General features: G+C 35.2%; 1 protein-coding gene across 5 annotated transcripts in view; it reads left to right on the forward strand.

Moving 5' to 3' along the window:
- Positions 1–12,342, forward strand: part of RCOR3 (REST corepressor 3) — a 53,875-nt gene that overhangs the window by 24,216 nt on the left and 17,317 nt on the right. For all 5 annotated transcript variants that reach the window (XM_044003789.1, XM_044003788.1, XM_044003791.1 and 2 more), the window contains 3 exons: positions 460–538; positions 3,951–4,169; positions 7,041–7,118. In XM_044003789.1, the coding sequence (XP_043859724.1) occupies positions 460–538; positions 3,951–4,169; positions 7,041–7,118 (376 nt within the window). The remainder of the gene's footprint in view (positions 1–459; positions 539–3,950; positions 4,170–7,040; positions 7,119–12,342) is intronic.

Consider the following 12,342-nt stretch of genomic DNA (forward strand, 5'->3'; position numbering starts at 1 on the left):
GTTTTTTAACTTAAATCCATGTGTTTTTAGTTTGAACTTTCTAGCAGTAAAAATAGGTTGATAAATTTTATTTTTTCTAGCTTTATCTACTAATAGCATAACTGATTTAATAAGTAAGAATACTGCCAAGCAAAATATGCAAAGATAAAACGCTTCTAATTTTTTTCTCCCTTCCAAATATTCTTTGCATTTGTAACCTTTCCCGAAGGAGTCTGTTTTTTCAATTTGGATCTTTTGCTGTGATCATATTATAAGGACTGAAGAAAGTTCAAATATTTCAAACACTGCCAAAAATTAAATTATATCAACTATAAAAGTCAGTCTTTTCAGGAAGGGTAGCCATTGTTCTACTAGACAGTATCTAGCCTCTGTTTTAAAAATGTAAATAAATAAACGCTGTGAAGATTATTGAAGTAGAGGGAAAGGGCTGGGTTTACTAATTTTGATGTTTGTCCTCAGTGATGATGATGTGGAAGAAGCACACCCGATGGATGGGAATGATAGTGATTATGACCCCAAAAAAGAAGCCAAAAAAGAGGTAACAATGTTGATTAGTCTCAGAACATGTTAGAATTTGCTCTACTCCTTCAGTAAGGAAGATTAAAAGACGAGAGTTCCATCTTAACAGAAATTTTGCTTTGAAATGCATCATGATATAAAGATTTATGTTTCTTAAGTGGTTATGAATAATAGCTTAAAGAAAGGTACTTTTTTATTGCTTATTGGGAAGCAATAAATCATAACTGGGTTTTAGGCCTACTCCTCCGCTGACTTCTCTGGGCCATAAATTCCACATCTGCAAAATAAAGAGTAAGATTAGACGATCCCTTGTGTTCCTCATATCCAAAACTGTGTATTTTTTGTTTAATCATTTTTCAGTCATGTCCAGTTCTTTGTGACCCCATTTGGGGTTTTCTTGGCAAAGATAAAAAAGTGGTTTGTCATTTTCTTCTCCAGTTCATTTTCTAGATGAGGAAACGGAGGCAAACTTAAGCAACTTGCCTAGGGTCACACACCTAGTAAGTTCCTGAGGCCAGATTTGAACTCAGGAAATTGAGTCTTCTTGACTCCAGGCCAGGCCAGGCACTCTATCCTAGGTGCCACCTATCTGGCCCCTATATACATGCAGAAGGTTTTGTTTGGTTTTTAAACATAGTAAAGGGACACATATCTAATGATCACACTCAGTAGACAAAATATAAGTACATATTCTAAAGAAAGTGGAAAAAACTTGTTAACAATATTTACTTCCTAGGAGAGGAGTGCAGCATTTCTCAGGGCAGAACCCATTCAACTTAGCATTATGTATAAAGATAAAGCAATTGATTTAACCAACTTAGTTATCTGGCTTCCATTGGAACTTGTTAGTTCCTTCCTAAATAACAACAGATTAGAAGGTGATATCTTTAGAAATAGATACTGCAGTGAAAAGTGGCAGCTGACAACAAAAGGAGACAAAAGAAAACACCAGCTAGGAAAAATCATCGTCCAGGGCAATTTGGTATAGGAACAATTAAACTTACATACATCAAGTAGTGCTTGAAGACAGTTGAAGTATAGCATGCACCACTGGAGTATTTGTGAGGATGATGACTCTGTCATAAAGAAAAGGCTAAATAGTTTACTATGGCAAAAAAGCACATTTTCAAAAGTTTCCAGCAAAAGTGGTTAAGATAAGTGAGTTAATACCTCTTTTAAGCACTGAAATTTTAAAAAAGAAATAAGTAAAGTCTAGATTTTTTTTTCTAAGAAAGACCTTATTTCCTGGTCAATATTAATGAACTGCTATAGTGTTCATTTGTCATTGAGCTCTTTGTCTCTCTGGAGCCTAGAAAGGGTCATAGGAGAAGGGAAAATAGTATTCAGGGATGATAATGCTTTATTCATTTTCAACTGCTTCCAGAGGGAATAGGCAGCTATAGATAGGAAATGTACCTGCTGCTCTGTGTCCCTGTCACAGGTATCCAATGTCTCTATGGCTGCCTTTATGTGCTTTTTAGATCTTGTTTAAATATTTTTTAAAAATCAGTGTGGAATATCAGAAAGATGATTGGATTCTGAGTCAGAAGACCTAGTTTCATGGGCCTTCTCTGCCACTAGCTATGTGACAAAGGGTAAATTAACTTCTCTAAGTCTGTTTTCCGAATTGTACAATATGAATAATACTTATAACTATCTTCATCAAATGGTTGTTATGAGGAAAGGATTTTTTGAAAGCATTGTGTAAATGCAAGCTGCTACTGATAATTAAAGATCTTTTTGAATTGATAAGATGTTCAGTTGTATGGTAGAAAACTCCTATTAGATTTACTCAGATAATTTGAAACTTTATTCTTTTCCAAATAGTCCGGACTTGATATTGTAATTTCATTTGTTTATTAAACTGCATAGGTCTAAATTATCCCCACCTCTGCAACTCTCTTAGCACCTAAATTGTGTTCACTATAATTTATCTTTGGGTAGTTCCCCAAATCCTAAAGCATCTCCTGGAGATGATTGTCAAAGAGTGAAATATTTGGTATAAGAACATATTAAACCAGATTTTTCTATTGCCAAATTTGCAAAAGGTTTAAAATGAAGTCAAGTGATCCTGCCTCCATTCTTTAAAAAAGATAACCTAATAATTTGCCTGTAGATTTGATTTTTTTTAAACATCTCAAGATAAAAGCCTGAATCAATTTTCCTATTTGTTTAGTTTTGCATCAGTAAGAAAATACATATACTCTTGCTTCAACCAATCAAAAGTTGATAAACAAGTATTACATGTATATTTGAAAATTCAAATTTTTGTTGAGTACCTTCAGAACTTGAATTCATCATCTTTAATCACTTGCCTAAAACCTTATTTTCCTCTTGACTTCTATACCTTAACTTAGTGGCACTCAGACTCTACCCAGACTCATGACTGTATCATCTTTGACTTCTCCCTCACTCTCCACATTCAGTGAATTGCCAAATCCTGTGATTCTACTTACACAATATCTCTTGTATCTGTCTTCTTCCTCTGGTTCTACTGCCAAAACTCTAATTCAGGCCTTAAGTACCTCTCACAAGGACTATTGTGGTAGTCTTTTATTCCCCCCTCTATTCCTTCTTCTTCCACTCTATATTCCACTGCTAGATTAATTATCTTAAAGCAAAGCTTTGAACACTGCAACCTCTTGTTCAAAAGCCTTCAACAGTTATGGCTTCTTGTTGCCTATAGAATAATGTCTAGAATCTTTTGCCTGGCATGTAAATTTTTCTATGGTTTGATTCCAACCTACCATAAAACCTGGATTCTGATTATTGTCATTTTACATATAGTGCATGCTCCAGCCACATTAGACTTCTTGCCATTCCCAAGTCCTCACCAAATCCTCATACATTTCAGTCCTTATTCCTTTCCTTCCTCCCACCTTGCATATGTAGTTTATTTTATCTGGAATGTTCTCTTCCCATTCTTCCTATCCAATTTTTTGTATTTCTTTAAGACCCAGCTAAATTGTCATCTCTTCCATAAAACCTGTGATTTCCCCCAATTCCCATACAGAAATGATTATTCTTGTATCTAAAGTTTTACAGTATTTTGCTTGCAGCTTTCATTTTGCACTTTTGCATTCTCTCTTATATAACCAGGCATCAACAAGAATTGGATTGAATGGATTAGTCAAAAAGGACTTTACTGTTTCTATTATTGGGTAAATGCTATATATGAAGTCCGATGGTAAATGGAATGATTGTAATTGATAAAGGGTACCAATAACCTCTTTCTGAAACAGATTATAGTTTTTACAGGGCTGAACAAATTTTTTTTTCAGGAGACCATGGAGATAACACAGTTGCTTAAAGCTTTTTTTGTTTGTTTGTTCAAAGTCTACTTAGAGCAACTAAGAAAAATAGGTACCTATCTACCAGTACAAATTACATTCATTTTTTCCTTATTTTTCCTTTCTTTTTTAAAAATTTAGGGTAATGCTGAACAACCTGTACAAACTAGCAAGATTGGACTGGGTAGGAGAGAGTATCAGAGCTTACAACACCGTCATCATTCTCAGCGTTCTAAGTGCCGTCCACCCAAGGGCATGTATCTGACTCAGGAAGATGTGGTCGCAGTTTCTTGTAGTCCCAATGCAGCCAACACGATTCTCAGACAGCTAGATATGGAGTTAATCTCCCTTAAACGTCAGGTATTTCATGTTCTCTTTACAGTTCAGTTTGACATAAGCTACCTTGTGAGTGCTGCCTAAGTAGCCTGTTCTTTTTTCTGCTGTACATTTTGCAACAAAGTTCTTTCCAAAGTTTGTGGAAGGATAAAATTCAAGTCATTCTCAGTTCTTTATTCTTGGAAGAAAATTGAAATTATTCACTAAATATGGCCTTTTAGATTATGTGCAGATTTAACTTGTACGTACTGTCACTCAAGTATAGATAAATTGGACTATAATTATCATTTCAAATGATAAAATTGTTAAACTTTTATGTACATTTTTTCCAGATACATTTGGAGTCAATGAAAAGATACCATACTCTTTGTTTAAAAATTAATACCTTCTACCAAAAATTTTTGAGTGTAGCACTTAAGCCTTAGTGACTATATCAATAATAATAAATTGCATTTTATTTTGTGTTTTCAAATTTACGTTTGAGACAAATACATTTGTTTAAATTGATACTATCCTTACTTTAAATGTTTAAGGCGTTTACTATAAATTTTATAAATTGCTTTGTCTTAGTTAAAATTCCTATACCTGAGTTTTTTCTGTTAGAGATCTATTAAATTATATATTTCAAATTAAAATAGAACCAATTCTGAATTATCCATTTGTTTGTAACATATTGTGGATAATATGTGACACTAATACTTCAAAAATTTCGGGCTAGTTCCCCTCTGTTCATAATACCATTGTCCCAGTCTCCACAATATCAAGAATTTAGATCAATTTCAGTATATATTCAATATACACATATTGAATATGTATTCAATATGTATTGAAATTCACTTCCATTACTGATTTACCATGAATTAGAGAAATGCCACAATTTTAATAACTAAGCATCTTCCCAGTAATGAATTCTTGTTGCAAATATAAGTGGTTTAAATTTTCGTTTTGTGTTCCGAATAATTCACACCCTTCCCCCTTACAAGTATGAAATCAACTCTTGATTACATATCTACCTATATTGCCGATGCATTATATTTGGTCTGCGTAGATCTGCCATATATTCAACCACATTTGTGTAAGAATCTTTTTTTTTATTCTCTTCTCCACATATTTGTTTTCCCATTTCTAAATACATTTCTTTTTAAATCTATTTATTTATTTATTTATTCATTCATTCATTCATTTGGCCCTCTTTATTCCTGAGAATTTTACTACCTAATGGAGCCATTCCTTGTAACAAAACTTTATGGAAGAGAAGCAAAACAACTCATCAAAAGTAACCAGTAAATCAACCATGTCTGACAGCATATATAATACTGCCACTTCTGTTCCTTTTGACATCTGCAGAGAAGAAAGGACGGTGTTCTAAATTAGTTTGGGGGGGGGGGAATCCATGTATTATTTTAATAATAAAAGCATAGAGTAAACATAATTTCTCTTATTTTTGCAAAAAAAATTTTATTGAGATTCTAATCAGGATGTGTGATCTTGATCATCTATGAAAATGTAATGAAATTGTTTCCCAAGTTTTTGTGTAGGCTATGTTTGAAACCTAGTCTTTGCCCATCATAATAAAAAGACATTATCTTTCTAGTTTTTTATTAAACTTTAAGAAAACCTCACAGAAAAGCTAAAAAGTAATCAGCATTAAGAATCATAAGCCTGGGGAACTTTGAATAGCAAACAAATACATCTTTCTGCTTTTCTCCCTCAGTCTGCTTAGTTTTATTTCTTTATGCTGATGCTTTATTTTTTTAAAAATCCTAAATACATGCAGTAGTTTTCATCTCCAAGACCACATTGTTTCTGACCTATAAAAATATAAACCTAGCAAAGCCCATTTCCTTTACTAAAACTTTCCCAGTTTTAGCACTTATTCTTTGGTCTACTACTACTGTAGCAAATAGCATTCTGAACTTCTGCCTAAATAAGAGTTATATATGTAATTTGACATTTTCAAATACATACACACACACGAACACACAGATACTATATATATCTGTGGGGGAGGGAGAGAGAGAGAGAGAATGAGAATACCCTGTGGTATTCAGTTTCCTCTTCTGTAACAATGAGGAGGTTAGACTGAATGGCTTCCCAGATCCTTTCCAGCTCTTATTATATAGTTATGTCTTATTCAGTTTTGGGGTTTTGTTTGTTTTTTTGGTTATTTTTTGGTGGGGCAATGAGCGTTAAGTGACTTCCCCAGGTCACACAGCTATAGGTGTCAAGTGTCTGAGGTCGGATTTGAACGCAGGTCCTCCTGAATCTAGGGCCGATGCTTTATCCACTGCACCACCTAGCTGCCCCCTTCTCCCCCGCACGTGCTTAGTACAGTTTTAAGCATAAAACTGCACACTTATATTAAAAAAAAATACTTCACTTGAATACCTATGTTGCAATTTAAGCCTATTTCCTATCTATCACAAGTGGCAATTAATAGCAATCAGTATGATACTGTCTGAAGCCTGTTAGCTCAGTTGGAGTTATCATGTTAATAAGAAAAACAACATGAAATTTTATCTGCTTACCTTTGGCAGCATTCCATGACTACAAAAAGCACCCTATCTCAACAAATATTTGCTATAATCATAAAAGGTACCAGGTGAGAGTATGAATGGTCCAGAAAAAATTCATATTCACTGCTAGAAAAATAACTCAGTGTTTGCCCTAGTGACTATTATCTATAAGGAATGACAGATTTATCATCTGAATATAATGCAGAGTGCGTGCGTGTGAGTTTAAAATCTTAACATAAGTTCTGCCTCTCCTCCAAAGAAATTCACAAACAGCAAAGATCATAGGTACATATACGATCTGTATAGTCCTTTCACATTTCAGGTGCTCAAACGTTCAACTAAGTGTAAGCTAGCCAATTCATATTTTTTTGTATTCAAGGTTCAAAATGCTAAGCAAGTAAACAGTGCACTTAAACAGAAAATGGAAGGGGGAATTGAAGAATTCAAGCCTCCTGAGGTAGGTTGATTTAAAAAATAATAAAAGTGAAGACATCATTAATATAGTGAAACCTTGTTAATTAAAATTACCTATTTGTCATATGCCTGGGTGAATGTTTCATAGGCCATGTATATTTTAAAATATTAACGTTTTATCTGTTAGTTTCAGTTTCTCATTCATAAAATGTGTATATTCACTTAAAATGAGTCAAACCACCTCTTTTAGTTGGACCATGTTTGAGTAGTATCCCTTTTCTCTCTCCACCCAAATCCCACCTCCACCTCCCTCTTATCATCCAAGAGATTAAGGGGGAAAGTAGCAACAGAGGAAGACACATTACGTAGAAGAAATGTGGAACTAGGAGGGCATAAGAAACACAAGTAATGCTTTCTTGGCTCTCCATCATCTGCCTTCTTCCCCATTTATGTGGATTTGTAGCATAGAAAAGAGAAAAGAAGCCTAGTATGGTGAGCTGGGGGAAGGAAGGAAGGCCTGAATTATTGTGCATGCCCTGATTGTACACTGGGGACATAACTTAAAATTATGGATATTTTTGTTGGGTTTTTCTTCCCCTTTTAAAAAAAAAAGATCCCTTTTGGATACTTTTAGAGGAAAATTTTAACATGTGAAGCTACATTTTCAAGGGAAGAGCATAAAGATATTAGAGCTAAAACTAGTTTGCAGTTTGAATGTTTAGTCCCGTAATTCTTTTCTGAAGGCTAGATTCTTATTTTTTTTCACCAGAAACAGTGTTCAAATGGAACTTTTTGAATTTTGTTAAATGGAAGTGTGAATGCTTTTTGTCACAATCTTTCTAGAGAAGACAGTATTAATGAGCCTTTAAGAGACCCCTGTGCACCTGAAACTAACATGCTTGTTCATTCTAATAAGATTTTTCTGCTCAAGAGTTGCAAAGGGTACCTCCAAATAGAGTATTTGGATAGGAATTGCAGGATTCAGTGCTTCAGAATTATGTCCCATCAAACTAATTCAGGGAGGTAGGGTCTTTAGGTTTTGTTTATGAACTAGATCTATGATTTCATTGATATAGGGATTCCCACCCATTAAGAAAACATCTACCAACAAAGGCCATCCCCTTCTGCCACTTACAGTTTTATAGACAGTTGAGAAGTGGAGTGATTTTTTTCCATAGTCTCCCAGCCATTGTGTCAGAGGTGGACTTGAATGCAAGTCTTCCCAACACTAAGTTCAGCACTCTATTCACTCTACCATAGTTCCTCTTGTCATTATGAGGAAAGGTTTTACATCAGTCACCAAAAATGCTAAGCAGTTATGGCTGCTTGTTTGATTTTTCTGTTTAATTCTAATATCTCATTCCAAACTATACACTTTCACAGATTACTGTAGCAACATTTGATACTGATAGCTGGTGCATAATGATGCTGTTTGTATAGCTCTTTGCAGTAAAAATGACTTTCACATATGTTACTTCCTTTGGGCCTCACAACAAGCCTGAGAGGCAAAAGATGGCACCACCATTTTACAGAAAGGGAAATGGAAGTTTCAGTTAAGTGATTTGTCAAATGGCTATTAAGTTCCATTCTGACATTTCCTCCTGGATCCAGAGACCTAGACATAAGTCTCTTTATTGGATAATGTACATAAACTTTGCAAACTTTAAAGTGCTATATAAATTTTGGCAGCTGCCACTATCAGTGAATGCATCAGTGCTGTGCCATCATATCATACTTCTTTTTTACCTCAGAAATGTTAAATAGTGAAAGGATTAAACATTGTAGGATCTATAATATCACATTTTAATGTAATATTTAAATTACCATTATTTGTGGTATTCAGAAGTTACCTGACTTCTATGATTTTTGTTTTTTGTTCACATCCTTGAAGTTTGGAGTTGCCTTTTTTGTCCTTTATAGAAAATATTGGTCAAAATGAAGCAATGGGAATGTTAATATTAATAATTCACCACAAAGTGATGTTTGAATGTTGCTTTGGAATGGATTCACAAATCTTATATGACCCAAAAGACAATATCCTGGATATATAATAAGGTTAATTTTAATATATGACATAAAATCTTTCCTGTTGCTTTAAAAAAAAAGTACAGTGATTTGTCCAAAGTCAAATAATAGATAATGTTGAAGTTAATAATAATAGCTAATATATAGCACTTACTACATGCTAGCCACTGTTGTAAGCACTTTACAATTATTATTTCATTTGATCCTCACAACAACCCTGCACAGAGAAAGGGTGGTAGAAGAGAGTAGGTGTTACTATTATTCCCATTTTGCAGGTGAGGAAATTGAGGCAAACAAAGGTTAAGTGACTTGTCTCAGCTAGTGTCTGAGGCTCGATTTGAGTTCAGATCTTACTGAATTTAGGTCCAGGGCTCTATCCACTGTACCACCCAGTGGTCTTTCCCTTAAATAGAAGTTTTGTGGGAACAGACTCCCTGCAAGACTAGAGTTGGTAGATAATGAAGGCTTTGAAGAGAAGATAGTATCTGAGCTTTGATTTGAAAAGTTAAGTTATGATTAGATTAGAAACAAAGGAAGAATCAACTTGTATGGGGTAGGCATTAAGGAGATGAGCCTGCCTGATCAAAAGGTTTATCTTGGAGAGCAAAAGGAAAGATGAGGAGATGTGGTAGGCAAAATTTTAGAGGGCCAAAAGAACCAGTCAGTGAGAATCAAGTGTCATAGAGAGCAAGTATAGTTTTGTGAACATGGGAATGTTTTAGGAAGATTAGAACAGTATCACTTTTTAATTGTGTGACATTGGACATAAAGCTTTTCTGTTCCTTAGTTTTTTCATAAGTAAACAGGTATGATATTTATGCTGCCTACTTCAGTGTTGTGGGGGAAAAAAGTATTTCATAAACTTTATGTGTTTGTCATCATTATTGATGTCACAGATCCAAGATAGCAATATTGTAGAATGGAGAAAAGAGGATTCCAAAGGCATTTCAAGGGAAGAATAATAAATGATGTCAAATTCAACAGATATCAAGTGCCTGCCATGCACATGGCCCTGTGCTAGGTGTTGGAAACGTGGATGTTTGGAAAGGAGGATTTGAGCATTTGCCCACTTGGGGAGCTCTTGGTCTGCTAACTCCCTCTGCCTGAGGAGATCACAACCTGTCTGTGAGTTAGAAAATAAGCCCTAGGGAGTTATAATGGAGCCATACAGAGGTTGTGACTTACCAAAGGTCAGGTAGCTAGTAAGTGTTAGAGATTGGATTTGAGCCCAGGTCTTCTGACTCAAAGCCTACAGCAAGCTGTGTGAATGAAAAGACCAAAAAGGTGATGATCTCTGACTTCAAGGAGTGTCACTGGATTCTATTGGCTTTGTTAACAGACTTGGATCTAATAGATGATGGAGAGGAAAGATAAGGGAGCCAAAAGATGATTAGAATATCTTAACCTGGTAGTTTAGGGAAATAGTGATCCCACAGACAGAATAAGCAAAGGCAAGCTGATTTGGGGGTGGGGGGAGGTGACAAGGACAGAGAAAGTTAATTTCATAGGACTGTCATACAGACTCTTGATGAAAAATATGTTTGGTTGAGAAAGTTTTGAGAAGTAGCATGGTATAACGGATAGAGAACTGGCCTTGAAGCCAGGAAGACCTGGATTCAAGTCCTACCTTTGACACATCCTAGCTGTGTGACTCTGAGTAAGTCACCCAATCTCTCAGTGCTCAGGCAACTCTCAAAAAGTCTAAGTTGCACAGAAGGTGCCAACCTGCATTGGTAGAGGGAGTTTCATCATACCAATGAAATGACAGGTTGAGTATCTATCACTAGTGAAATTATTATTTTTAAAATGCTGGTATTTCAAACGGTTCATTATTTATGAACCTACTCCTGATGGGAATACCAAGCTAAAGATAAAAATGCTATTTAATTTCAGATTTGAACATTGTACCTGTTGTATTATTTTTAGTTAAATTTCAAAACTATACAATAACAATTAATATGTGGCTACTCAATAACTTCCAGGAAGCCTCTGGTTGTTCTGTAAATCATTTGTCACTTTTCTACTCAACCATTCTCCCTTCTTTCCTAGTCATCTTGTCTTCCCTTGATTCACTACAGGGCCTGTCCCTTCTGCCCCGAGTAGTACTGCTTCACCTCCCATTCTCTTCTTGACACTCTCCATTTAACTGGTGCAGTTGTGCAGCCTTCTTACTTCTCCCTCAACCCTTCTGTTTTTCCCTTTCTCCTCCATTTAGTTTTCTTCCCTTTCCTCTCCTTGGTTTCTCTTCCTATCACTTTAATTGTCACCACATCTCTTACCTTCCTTTCTCCTGCCCTATTCCATTTTTTTGCTTCTTGTCTCTTCTGTTCTTCTGAACCCTAATCTCTAAGCTTTGAGCCTAAATGACTCTTACCATATGATATGATTTGGTTTCTACTCCTTTTCCTCTTTCTGCCCAAAATCAATCCTCTGCCTCTTGTTTGGGGATTTTACTCTTTTCCCATAAGCCTTTTTTTCTCCTTGTTTTTCTCCTTTCCTCTATTTTCCTTTTCTTTACCATTCTTAGAATTGTAAAAATTTCTTCTTCTGAAGGGCTACACCTACCATGAAACTACTCTGTATTCATGGTGAAGAAGCTGGCATGGACCCAGCTTACTTACTCCAGAGGCTCCTGATGCTATGCAGGAGGTGATAAAGGGTATGAACACTCTCCATCTACTCTCCTCAGAGAAAGTTTCTTTCTGCTTTGGCAAAGAATGACCAGACAGTGGTACAGCACAGGACCTCTTGATCTTAGATGTTCTCAGTGCTACCCATCTGTCCTCTTCTTTCTGCCCTGGTGTATACCACCAAAGTTCCTAGTTAGCAGGCATTAGATATATGTTGTATTGCTGAGGCCAAAGTTAAATTTATGATCATGAGCAGGTGAAATATATTTATCAAATCATAAGGAAGTCATTCAGAAATGTTTATTAGACTGAAAACTATATCTGTTCTTAAACTTGTATAATGCATGACATATAGGACTTAAATAGGTTTAAGTCTTTACTTGCCCATAGCCCCATTGTTTAATCTGATCTATAGGACTGTGCTGATTTGCTTGACTAATGTGGGATGTTAATTCTCTTACTGTTAGGTAAAGATAAGTTTAGAATAAATATCAGGAAAACCTATTGACATAGAAATTGACACTTGATTAGACTAAGGGGCTCTATACTAAAGAAAGTAACATCTCTTGAAGACATTTTAAAAATAAGTTAAAAATAATATCTGAACTACAT

Source organism: Dromiciops gliroides, chromosome 4 (assembly GCF_019393635.1).
Source record: "Dromiciops gliroides isolate mDroGli1 chromosome 4, mDroGli1.pri, whole genome shotgun sequence".
Classification (NCBI taxonomy): Eukaryota; Metazoa; Chordata; class Mammalia; order Microbiotheria; family Microbiotheriidae; genus Dromiciops; species Dromiciops gliroides.